At 42.8% G+C, this 13,766-nt stretch overlaps 1 protein-coding gene across 1 annotated transcript in view; it reads right to left on the reverse strand.

Moving 5' to 3' along the window:
• LOC145412424 (uncharacterized) overlaps positions 1–13,766 on the reverse strand; it is a 97,017-nt gene that overhangs the window by 36,139 nt on the left and 47,112 nt on the right. Inside the window, exon 5 of the mRNA XM_080282309.1 lies at positions 2,473–2,616. Coding sequence (XP_080138435.1) covers positions 2,473–2,616 — 144 coding nt within the window. The remainder of the gene's footprint in view (positions 1–2,472; positions 2,617–13,766) is intronic.

A 13,766-nucleotide genomic window follows, 5' to 3' on the forward strand; every position in this document is an offset into this window, starting at 1 on the left:
CCACGCTTGCCTCTTCGTCCCCTCCCCCAGTCATCCTTTCCTCCCTACTCTCCTCTTGTCCTCTTGCCTACTATTCCCTCCCTTCTTGTTACTTCCTTCTCTCTCTCTCTCTCTCTCTCTCTCTCTCTCTCTCTCTCTCTAACTAATATAACCCTGAACTGCTTTCCTTTGCATTGACTGCTCTCATCTCCCTCTCCATTTTCTCTCCATTTTCCCGCCCATTCACGTCCTTTCCATTCTCTTCCCCACTCTTTCTCCCTTCTCTCTCTTCCTTCCATGTTACTTTGTCTCCATTCTCTACTGTTCTCCACGTTCTCTCCACATATTTCCTCCTCCTCCTTCCTTGTCTCTCCTCCTTCCAACTCTCTCTCTCTCTTATCTTGTTCTTTACCTTCAAACTTCGCCAATATCTTCTCTCTGTGACCCTTCAGCCCGACGGTGTGTTTCTGGTTAATCCGTATTCCCTCCAGACGATTTTATTCAACTTACAATTTATCTCTCGTACTGAAGGGGTTAATGAAGGCTTATGTCTAATCCTCTCGCCTCGAAAATCCTCCCCTAAGCTGAGTAAAATCGTCCTAATATGACAAGAATAAAATAAAAAATATATACATCTCTCTCTCTCTCTCTCTCTCTCTCTCTCTCTCTCTCTCTCTCTCTCTCTCCAATCCAATCTTTTTTTGTCATTTTCCTGCCCGTTACGTCTTCCCATATTCATCTGTCTTTTTTCTCCTCCTGTGTTGGTTCTGTTTCACTTCTATCTCTATTACAACCCTATCTCTCATTTTTCATTTTTTTCTACCTCAGTTCATTTTCTCCTACTCCTACTTTCCTTATTCTTTTTTACCTCCCCTTTTCTCTCTATTTTTTTTCTCATTTTCTTACTTTCCCTTTTCCTCCCATTTCCTCCTATTTTTCTCAACTTCTTCTTTCATTTTTTTTCTTTTTTTTCATTCTCCTTCTCTCTCGTATTCCCCTCATCTTTTTCATCTTTCCTTCTTTTCTTTTCCTTCCCTCCCCTCCTACTTTCCTCCTCTCCTTTCCCCCCTTCCATCTTTCTGCCTGCCTCTTCTACTTTCCTTTTCGTTTTTCCTCCTTTCTTTCCTTTCCCTATTTTCTCCTTCTCTTCCTCTCCCTTCTTTCCCCCTACTTCTACCTCCGTCAACTTACCTTTTCCGTTTTACCTTTTCATTTCTTTAACTCCTCTCTTATCTTCTTTTCCCTCCTGGATGTTCTTTTTTATCTTGTTTCATCTCCTCCGTTTTTCCCCTTTGCACCAATTTCCTCTTCTCCCTTCCCTCCGTTTCCCGTCCAGGTTTTCATCTCTTCTTTCCCTTCCCTCTCTTTACCTCCCCTCACTATCCCATCCTTCTTTTATCTTCATTCCCTTCCCTCTTTATCTTCCACCACCATCCCTGTCTCTCTTTTCCATCCCTTCCCTCCCTTAACCTCCCTCCATCATTCCTTCCTTCCTCTCTCTTCCTTCCCTTCCCTCCCTTTACCTACCTTCACCCATCCCTCCTTCCTTCCTCCCTCTTCCATTCCCTCGCGTTATCTCCCTCTGCCATCCCTCCCTCAGTCTTTCCTTCTCTCCCTGGTAAACGCTCCTTTTATTTGTTTCGCCTTGTTTGTATTGCCCGATTTCTTTCCGTTCTTCCTGGATTGCTTCCAATACAGTTTCTTTTGTTTTTATTGCGTCTTTTCAGTTTCCATATTGAAAGCTAAACAGAAAAATGGAAGCAATCCAGGAAGAAATGAAAGGACTAACTTAGTTCATTTCTACCAAGCCTAGTTCAGCCTGGATCTCCTTGCCTAGCACTATAAATAAACAAATACATAAATTCAGAAATAAATAAATAACAAACATATATAAAAAAATAATAATGACTTCACCTACCCTAATTTACCTAATCCAGAGGGAGGCTGTGTATATTGTTGGGACACACTGAAAAAAAAATCACTGCAAATACGGTATGAAAAAATAAAACAATAAATCTATCTATCTATATACCTAGGCTGCTTCCCCCAAGGAAAGGGAGGTAGAAATATAAGACAAAGAAATGAAAGACAAAAATGTGAAACAAATTAAAAGGGCATTTAAATTCTTTCTCTGTCTTCCTCTCCCCTCCTCTTCCTTTTCTTCCATCTTTCTTTCTTTCTTTTCCTCCTTCTACCGCACTCCACTTCCCTCTCTCTCCTTCATCATCATTTTCCGCTTCTCCTCGTCCACTCTTCGTTTCCATTAATCCCTCCTGCGTCTGTTTCAGTAATCTTCCTTTTGCATCCCCTTCCTTTCCTCCTTTCTTTTCTAAGTACAGTATCTCAATTCCCTCTTTTTGCAATCTCTCACTTCCCAGCCTTAATGTTCCTTCTCCATGGCTGGTTCCTCTTGTCTCTCTCTCTCTCTCTCTCTCTCTCTCTCTCTCTCTCTCTCTCTCTCTCTCTCTCTCTCTCTCTCTCTCTCTCACCCACCTTGATGTTCCTCCTCAGTTGGTTCCTCTGCTCAGCGCTAACCAGAGTGAGTGCCCTGTGCTTGAGGAGGTGGAAGATATGGCAGTACACGACGCTGATGAATAAGGTAGGCCCGAAGAAGATCACAGTCCACACTATTCGGAACTGTGGACGGGAAAAAAACAGAGGCTGAGTGTGTGTGTGTGTGTGTGTGTGTGTGTGTGTGTGTGTGTGTGTGTGTGTGTGTGTGTGTGTGTGTGTGTGTGTGTGTGGTGGGGGGACCAGGTGGTGTGTGGGGGGGGGCCAGGTGGTGTTGGGGAGGTGATGTTTGTGTGTTGGGGAAGTGATGTTTGTGTGTTGGGGAAGTGATGTTTGTGTGTTGGGGAAGTGATGTTTGTGTGTTGGGGAAGTGATGTTTGTGTGTTGGGGAGGGGATGTTTGTGTGAGGGAGGGTGATGTGTGTGTGTGTGTGTGTGTGTGTGTGTGTGTGTGTGTGTGTGTGTGTGTGTGTGATCATCATCATCATCATCACCATCATCATCATCATCAACATCATCATTATCATCATCATCATCCAGACCACTGTTCCCACCTAAGGATAAAACGAGGTGGCGTATATAGAGCAAGAGAAAAAAATATAGGAGAAACTGATCAAAAGCCTTCCTAGCTAAAAGGGCTACACTCTCATTCGCTCGCCATTCAAGCCCTCGGAATCCTGTCCACCCTACTGAGCATTTTGTGTTATGGGTGGATTAAGAGAGGAAATGATGATAAGGACTGGATGGGAGTGAATGAATCAGTTACTGGCATTTGATAAGGACTGCTGCTGTTACTAAAGATACTATTAACATCATTTTTATCCTTTTCTCATACCATTATTATTATTATTATTATTATTATTATTATTATTATTATTATTATTATTAATATTATTATTATTATCATTATTATCATCACTATTATTATTTTTATATTGTTCTTGCTGCTGTTGTGGTTCTTGTGTATAATGAACTTCGTTAATAAATAGATATGAGGCAGCTTACGGACCCATCACTGAAATGAAGTATTAATTTTATCATACTACTTCCAGACGATTTTATTCAGCTTTTATGAACTCCTCAATGGAAGGGCTAATGAAGGCTATATTTACCCTTCCCAGTTCGGAAAACCTCTCCTGATTAAAATAAAAAGATGTACTCCGCAGGGGTGAGTTAATTATATTTTCTGCTTGTTGACTCCAATATATTATTAATTCCTCTCTCTCTCTCTCTCTCTCTCTCTCTCTCTCTCTCTCTCTCTCTCTCTCTCTCTCTCTCTCTCTCTATCTATCTATCTATCTATCTATCTCTCACTCTCTCTCTCTCTCTAATTAGCCTCGGTTGTTGTTGTTGTTGTTGTATTCCCAGGCTTATTTGGACATGATTCCAATAAACTCCACAAGAATCGACCACTCCCACTGGATGCACCTTAATTTTTTTTTCATTTTTTATTTTTGTTTTTTAGGTTAGGTTGAAGGGGTGAGGAGGGCAAGGACGGGAGGAAGGGAAGGTTATCAGATGCCAATAATACTGAAACATGAATCTTATATAAACTCTTAACTGTGGTAGTAATAAATGGAGCCAAACGCATTCCGTAAAATCCCCTATTTGGGAGATTTAATACAAAGGGCAGAGTCACACGCAGCATATCTCAAAAGTTTTATTCTTGCTACTGTTCAGCCTTATTTGCGACTTTCAGAACTCTAGATATGAGAGAGAGAGAGAGAGAGAGAGAGAGAGAGAGAGAGAGAGAGACAGACAGACAGACAGACAGACAGACAGACAGAGACAGATAGACGGACAAACAGACAGACAGACAGACAGACAGACAGACAGACAGAGACAGACAGACAGACAGACAGAGACGGAGACAGACAGGAAGAGAGGTTAACACAATCTTATTACTGCTTGGGCGAGAGAAAAAGAAAGAGAAACAGAAAACGGAAATTACGAGCAAAACCAAAAAAAAACTAAGACAATTTAATCCTAATGAAAACTGAAATATAAAAGAAAGAAAACATAAAATTAAAATAAAATACCCCAGAACAGCAGAGAGAGAAAACACCCAGAGGAGCGTAAGAAGCAAGACTAAATGAGAAACTAAACAAATCGTCCAGGAAATCGATGAGAAATGGAGCAGAAATCGAAGGGAAATGAAATGAAGGAGATATAATGAAATACCTGGCATGGAGCACCTGTGAAATGAAACCCCTGACCTGAAAATATTAAACCCGGCCATTGATCTCGCTCCAGGCACACATTTGGGGCTCAATTTCCGATAATGAAATTTCTTGGGTTCTTCTTTTCTTTTCAGTTCTGGTGTTCGAATACAGGTCTGGAGGGCGGGAGGCGTGAAGGAGCTGGCTATGGTGTGACTGAGGATACTGACGGAAGCGTCTCCGTGGATTTATTCACTTACATTTTGCTATAGTTACGTACACACACATACGCAGAGAACACAAAAGCCTTCCTTTACTAGCACACACACACACACACACACACACACACACACACACACACACACACATGCAACCACTGGGGTGATTAGGAATTTTTACCCGGTGACAAAGAACCAACAATCCTGTCCTGGACGTAAGAAAAATATTGTTTGTCAGTCCGGACCAACAGTGAACAGCAATTTTTGAATATTTTTACTATTATACTGTCCGGCTTATCAGACTGAAAGAATATACCAGACCTACAAGATGCGTATATCCAAAAATCAATAGCATCTCGTACATGAAATTTCCAACACAGTAAATTTTTTGACTAAGTCTTTCGAATATTGGGTAAGGGGTAATCGCTCCCTCAGCCTTCCTTGACTTCCACGGGTGAACGGAAGCACTCAGTGGAATGAACTTTATAGATAGATAGATAGATAGATAGAACGACAGATAGACAGAGACTGGTAGGCAGACACAGACAGATAGATAGGTAGACAGATAAACTGATAGATAAATACGTACACAGATAGAAAGACAAAAACACAAACCAAAAGTCGAAGAAAAATCGTCCCTTCCAAAGAAAGCCCAACAAAACAGCCAAAATTAAGACAGATTAATTTGGAGAAGCTGGCCATATTTCATTTCAAAGCCTGGAGGACAGAGACCGACTTAAGCAGACTTACGAGAACTTCCAGACTTGACAGACAGAGCATTTGCAAGGCTGAGAAAAACGACTGACTTTTGTACTGGCGAGCTCGACAGAAAAGAGGCGGAAGTGTGCGTAAAACGGGTCCTGAGCGTCTGTTGGAAAAGCGAAGGCATGCAGACAGTGACTTCAGAAGAGTGGTGTCCTGTGTAAAAGGGACAGAAAGGAAAATGATGGAACGATACAGTAGAGAGAGAGAGAGAGAGAGAGTCAAGATGGAGGACACACACACACACACACACACACACACACACACACATTGCATATAATGTACACATACTCGTACATACTTGAGCCCACCCACACACCAACAGACACTTACATATTTATATATATTGACGACCTTTCAAACACACGCAGGCTCCTCCACTCAAAACTCTTGTGGATTCACTTATTCTCTCTCTCTCTCTCTCTCTCTCTCTCTCTCTCTCTCTCTCTCTCTCTCTCTCTCTCTCTCTCTCTCTCTCTCTCTCTTCCAGTCACTTACATCTAATTATCTGAATATTGTAACACGTCACGTTTGTGGACAGGAAAAGGTTACATTAAGGCACTCTACACTTAGACTACACCAATCGACACCCATGCTCAGTTTTTTTTTTTTTTTTTTTTTATCGAGGCGAAGATGTACTTGACAGGTTGGTGATGACTGACTGAATGCAACATTACTTTATAATCGTTTTTCTTGTTAGCATTATTAATTGACAACACAAATCTGATGGGGAAATTTGGGTTAGTAAATGTTTTTCGGATATGTTGCATTCAGCCAATCATCACCTGTCAAGTGCATTTTCGCCTCAGTAAAAAAACTGACTGTAGCTACACTACACCACACAATGCTACATCACATCATACTGGACTATGCTACACTTCAGCATACTGTGCTACACGACACTGCACTACATACACAACACTACACTACACTACACTAAGCTACTGTCCTACACTTGACTTCTTTACACCACACGACATTGCACTGCACGCCACTATAATATGCTACACCACAGAATACTGCACTACACTACAGTACACTGCACTACAAAGAATTATTCTACACTACGCAACGCTGCACTAAGTCAGGCTGCACAGTACACCACGCTATACTGCACACCACATGTAACCGCTCTATATTAAACCGCACTACACACCACACTACACTGCACTACACTACACAGTACACCACGCCACACCACACACCATAGCATGTCACAATAAACCCCTTCACATTACACATCACCATCTTGTATTCCACTTGGCTTATCCGTCCATCACCACACTGCACCCAACCACGCCACAGTGCACATTGTTGTTTCGTTTCACGGTGCGCTAATTCGTCTTAACAGCACAACCTTATTACAAGCTGTACCTTCCTTGGTTACGTCCGTCTCCTCTACATATCTCACGCCTTTCCTCGTCTTTCTTCTGTTCTCTCATTTATGACATTCTACATTGTTTTCCGTTTTTCCCTTTAATGTCTTCGTTCTAAGAAAAATATATCGTCCTCGCCATCCCATTCATAGAGGTTTCTCAAACTCCTTTACAGTGCATAAACTTAGCCAACGAGTTAGGAGGATAGCTCTGAAAAATCACGACACAACACGTGATATGTAATGTTATGGTTACTAAAACATGCTACCTGGTCAAGAAGAAAAGGAGAAAAAGATGGTGCAACAACAGAAGCTCTAGAATTTTAACGGAAAACAGTACAGTCACAACAGTACCCTGCGCAGAAACAGCAGCAACGTAGAAGACTAAGCTTTTGTACATTTTCCCAAAATAAGTTTGTGGTATGGTGAAGGCAGTAAATTCCAACTCCCACACCCTGGCGACAGTATAGTCTCCCGACTCTATTCCGGGAATATCTCGTCCACGGCCTTTCAGCTTTTCCCAGAAAGTGTATGAGAAAAGAGCAACAATGACGCGCAGGAAAGTTCCGACAAGAAGAGCACGGCTGGAGATGGTACAGTTTGCCACCAGTGACCACGCCAACGCCGTAATATTTCAAAAGGCACGCTACCCACACGCTGAGTCTGAAGGAGGAGAGTATTTATGTGCAGTGCAGGCCGATGTCATATGGCTGTATTGTAATTGGCACAGGAGGCTTCGTAGCACCCGTTCCTCAACATTTTATTTTGTCTGTTACACCTTAACATAGTCCTCTATTTTACATCGTGTTGTTGTCAACGCATTTTGCATCAGTAACGTATGAGAGGATATTAAGATGTAATATGCATTGTAAATCGCTAGGGATGAGGTGCTGCATAATCTCCAAGACCACCTAGAATACAAACCATAATATGTACTCACCCTCCACCCCTAACCCAGGCTGGAGGAAGCCTAAGCCAGCTACTCAGAGCGAACGAAGACCCTTTGTCCGATGCTTACCCTCTCAGACAGAGGAAGTTATTTGTATTTTATTATTACCGTCTCCTGAAGATTTTACTCAGCTGAGGATAAAATTTTCAAACTGGAAAGGATAAATACAGCCTTCAGTAACCCTTTCATAACGAAAGATCTTTCTTAAATAGAAGAAAATCTTCTGTACGTGACAAGAATGTAATGGGACAAACGTCCTGGGACTGGGAGGGATTAAGGTTGTAATTCGATGCTTTACTAATGACGAACAGTTTGTCACGACACTGTTACGCCTGCAGTGTGGTGCTAGAGTAGCGCCTTTATGTGGTGGCATGGATATAACCAGGCGGCTCAACTGCCTGGTTGTACTTTTGATTCAAAGCAGTCTGATTTCCTTTTTTTTTCCTTTTCTTAAGCTTCACAAGATCTCGTTACCGAGGTAATTACTCGAGACTTCAACCAGTTCGATTACTGTTGACTAGTTTCATAAAATCTAGTTAGGTCTGACAATGGCCTGGAGATGACACAGAAGGAGGAGGAGGAGGAGGAAAAATAAGGAATAGAACAGTTCACTGTCATCTCTGACCGCGCCAACGCAACGACCTCTGGAATGAGGAGCTACCCACACATGCCTGGAGGGGGTAATTACCCTGCTACTTCTCTCTCTTTTCTAGCCTTCAGTGATCCCCTGCAGGATAACACTGATTAAACCCCGGCGCTCGCAGAATACTCAGTGTAGTGACGCAATGTCTGCTTCATCGCCACCATTCTCGCACCAACAGACTCTTCCTCTTTTTTCCTTGATTCTCTCATCGTCAGAACAACTCTGGTATTCTATTCCAGCTAACGCCAGACGATTTTATTCAGCTGAGAGTGAGTCACAGGAGTCTAAGTGGTAGGCGCCGTTACTCACACCGCAAAACTGTTCTATCGGTTTATAAAAGACACGGTAGATTTCAGGATCTCATGCACTGTTACTCATATAGATTTATGGGATCTGTGTGAGCGTGTGTGAATCTAATCCCATAACTTTTCTGATGGTGAGGGTCGTATTTTGATGGCCTTGGGACACTTTCTTGGACTTCTTTCTTCGCGATTTATTAAGAATACTGAGTTACGTTCAAATATCTTGAGTAGGGAGGTCTGAATGATGATGATGATGATGATGATGATGATGATAAGGGTCATTGAATTATATGTAAATTTTTGGTAATAACTGCACAGACTGCATAAAAAACATGTAAGAGAATGACAATGTGGTCTTTGCAGAAGTAAATTGGTAACGAAGAGTATTTGGGAGCCTCCATCCAGTCTGTGCTTAGATAAGTGACGCCACACACACGGACACACACGACAGTACTGTTCGTGTGTGCGTTGTCAGGTAGCCACACCTTCATCCTCCAAAACAGGGGAGGAACTAGATTCATAATAAAACACGGACCCCATGATTTTTATGAGAGACAGGCTTTCTCTTAACTAAAAAAAATATTCATATGGTCATTGTATGCGCTAGGAATACATACATAACGAGATCTTTAGGAGAGATCATTGGATAAGAAGAGTTTAAAACTAATCCTTCATTTAACTTACTGCATCGGGGTTTATTGCCACGTGCCCCTCCTCTCCCTCACAGCCTCCGCGTTACCCCTTTTCCATCTCGCAGTACAGTATTAGTTCCATTTCTTTCGCCTGCTTGTTTTTAGTACGGTATTCGAGTTCATGATGCTTTCAGCGTGTCAGTCGCCTAGTGTTACTCTTGTTTCGATACTTACAGCATATGTTTTTTTTTTTTTATCATAACTACCACCATTGTCCATCATCCCCACTCCCACCGCCTCAACCAATCACCACCACCACCACCACCCCTGTCACCACATCTATCAGTCGTCAACATAATCACCATCATTACCAGTCATTCCCCTTCCCACCATCACCACCACCAATCACCGCCCTCGCCACCATCACCACCACCACCACCAATCACCGCCCCTATCATCACCACCCTCACCACCACCACCTTTATCAGTCATAATCACCACTACCATCACCAATCATCGCCACCGACACCATTACACCACTACCACCTCTGTCAGCCACCTTCACCACCACCACCAGTCATCGCCCCCACCACCATCATCACCATCTTCACCACAATCATCACTACAACCACCTCCGCGGATCACTACCAGGACCACCAATTTTGCCCATCATCACCACCCATCTCAACAACCATCACCACCACTTCCATCACAGCTCATCATCACCACTACACGTCATCAACGCCACACTAACCTCCATCATACCATCCATCACCACCACCACCACCACAACCACTTTCCGCACTCGTGGAGAGCGCAAAGCAACAGCATCTCCTTTGTTCAAGTAGCCTAGCTGGGTTCATCAGTCACCTACCATGTTTTGCGAGTGTGATTGCATAGGTTATGAGCTGAGCAGTTTTCGTTTTCTTATTTGCATCTGTGTGCAGTACAGGCGTTTGTTCTATTGACAGAGGAAACGAACAATTCACACACAAATATAATTCATGGATACATAATAATATACTGTGCAGTATACAAGATAATTACTAGGGCGTTGGTAATTATACAGGCCCTATCCATCATGAGCAATCACATGCTTGGCGTTATTGCGGTGCACTCCTAGCACTAAACGCAACTGATACGAGAGTCTCATGAGTCGATATTGCAGATGCTGCCAGAGGGGCCTTTGCACAAAGCCTTTACACGAGGCCATTGCACTGTGTTACCTAAAGGGTGGTGTGAGAAGTGTGAGTGTGATGTGTAGTTTGGGATGTAATGCAAACGTAAGATAAGAATGGAAATTCCAAGTGCTGCCTTAGCGGCCCTCACCATCTGAGGGTCAGTGTGTGTGTGTGTGTGTGTGTGTGTGTGTGTGTGTGTGTGTGTGTGTGTGTGTGTGTGTGTGTGTGTGTGTGTGTGTGTGTGTGTGTGTGTGTGTGTGTGTGTGTGTGTGTGTGTGTGTGTGTGTGTGTGTGTGTGTGTGTGTGTGTGTGTGTGTGTGTGTGTGTGTGTGTGTGTGTGTGTGTGTGTGTGTGTGTGTGTGTGAAACTCATGTGTTCAGTATCTGTTATCTTCAATCACGTGTCACTGGAAGAAAAGCCTTTGCTGGAGGGCTTCTGTGGTGATATAATTCTCCACGGCAGTCATTCAAATCTCAGGTTTCAATATTTAGCGACGGTATATAATGCAACCACCATGACCAACTGCAGGCAGAGTTGATGAGGTAATTCTGGTTCCCGAGTGTCTGCATAACCCAGTGGATTACATGTCATTTTAACTGCAGCAGCTCGGTGGGGAATCAGCATGTTTAGATTTCTGCACGAAGGTTATTAAAGCTTACGCTTAGAAAGTGTGACGCAGTGGATTACAACTAGACTGGTTGCAGAACCTCAGTTAACAATGACTATCTCATGAGTATGAGGCGACTGAAGGTCTTCTTCAGGAAATAGGTTGGATTCGCAGGGTGTCTGCTGGCTGTTGATTCTTTGCCTGCCCTCTCATTGCCCACAGATTTTTTGGCTCACTGTGCTCTTATGGCATATCCAGGGAAACTCCGTCGAAGATTAATCTTAGTCTAAGGTAAAAAAAATGGGAAATCTTCGTGGAGACTATGGAGTTTCCACGTGGTTCCACACTATCTGGTCGGTTCTTGCCGTTACCCATTCTAAAAACCCCAGTGGTGGGAGATAACGAGAATGTGGATATTGTCATCAAACCATAGAATAGGATATGAAGAGAAAGACTGAAGTAGGAATAGCTCCCCTAGCATGTTTGACGTGTGTTGATGGATGAAGTTTTGAGATATATATTGACAGATTCCGTCGGCGGCAAATCTAGAATTTGTTTTCGTCATGCTGTGATTCCTTTTCGGATCTTGGCTTCGTAGGTATTTCTTTTATCAAGTACAAAACTTACTGGTACATTTTGCTGCTCAGCGTCAATAATCTTTGATGTAACCTTACCAGACACTGTACCTCTAACCCCTTCGGTACGGTGACAATTATTTTTTTTATCTCTGCTATTTCCAGACGATTCTATTCAGCTTAGGAGAGGCCCTTCGGATGTAAGGGCTAGAAACAGCCTTTATTAATCCCTTGACAAATACAGCTCTCTCGTAGGGTAAGTAAAATGCCTGATATTGCCAAAATTAAAATGTAAAAATGACTCACCTTATAGAAAGGGTTGAGTAATTATGCAAGCAAGCAGCCATTGCCACCAACCACCATCTACCGCTACTGGCACCAGCATTCACCACCACTATTAACACTATCACAACCCACCATCTCCACCATCACCTCCATTACCAACCACCGCCACCAACTTCACCACTGTCATCACCCACCACAGTCACCTCCACTACTACCACCACCACCACCACTGTCATCACCCACCACAGTCACCTCCACTACCACCACCATCACCACCACTGTCATCACCCAACACAGTCACCTCCACTACCACCGCTACCACCATACTAGCCATCAACACCACTACCGCCACCACTCTCGGCAGTATGACATAGAGGCAATCAGAAGACTGGCTTGATCCCCTTGATCCCGGAAGGCGATCTTTCACAAACAACATGAGGGTAAAGGAGAGACGCACAACACAGCCTTTGATCTTACCTGGGAAGAGTAAGTGAGTAAACTATGTAACCACTTCTAAGACGAAATAACAACGTTTGGTGATGATGCCTTGTCGGAGTTTATTCATAACACACAAACAACATTAGCTGCTCCTTTCATGAGGGGAAATGATCAATAAAGATGCCAAAATAACGAAACTATAATAATTTAAGGCTCTGGTAGGTTGTTGGAGGAATCATTTTCACGCGATGATTGTGACAGAAACAATGCCAAAATTATCTGCTGATATGCTTTAGGAGAATTATTAAAGACCGTCTGGGATACATGGCGTCTGGCAATGAATGAATGAATATGAATTAAAGAGCGAAATTCGTAACAGAAAGTTGCATAATAACATTCGTTACCGATATGTTTTCGAAGTGATAAGCCCATCCAGTATGGCCGCGACTCATTTTTAGTTTGTAACTCTACCTCCAGACGCATCTCTTTAACTAAGGAAAGATCTTTTGTTCTGAAAGGGTTAATGATGGCTATATCTAACCCCTACAGTTCGAGTCCCTCCCAGTCTGATTTATATGCACAGCGTTCGAAAACGGCTAATCACAATGCATGATTTTTATCGCCACATGTATTATAAGCTAAATAAATATCGTATGGTGTCAGCGAGACCAAAATTTCAAAGGCACCCACAACTGAAGAGGCTAAAAAACAGCATTAACTGAAAGGAAACGATTATGCGGTCATTAACTTGGCCCAGATTTCCGTCCTTCTGCAGCTTATTTCACGCAGGTCTGGGATAAAGACAGTGCCACTGCTCTACATCCTTTCCATAGCACTCCTTCGTAACCAGCGTCATATTCTGGTGTTAATCTCATGTCATAACTCAGTATTCATGATGGACAGAGTGCAATTGTCGGCCGAGTCAGAGTAAAATAGGTTTAGCACCAAATTAGCGTGAAAATGAATGAAAAACGACAGGACGATTTATTACGTCAACGAAACTTTGAAATAGCTTTTGGGCTGACTGGACGAAATGCTAACGAAATTAACGATGATAATGATGGTGAAGAAAGGACAGGCTAATATCACACACAATCAAAAGACAACTGTAATCATGCACGAGAGAGAGAGAGGGGGGGGGGGAGACGAAG

The sequence above is a fragment of the Coenobita brevimanus genome, chromosome 93 (genome assembly GCF_032717465.1).
Source record: "Coenobita brevimanus isolate Jiangsu-jjx chromosome 93, ASM3271746v2, whole genome shotgun sequence".
In the NCBI taxonomy this organism is placed as follows: Eukaryota; Metazoa; Arthropoda; class Malacostraca; order Decapoda; family Coenobitidae; genus Coenobita; species Coenobita brevimanus.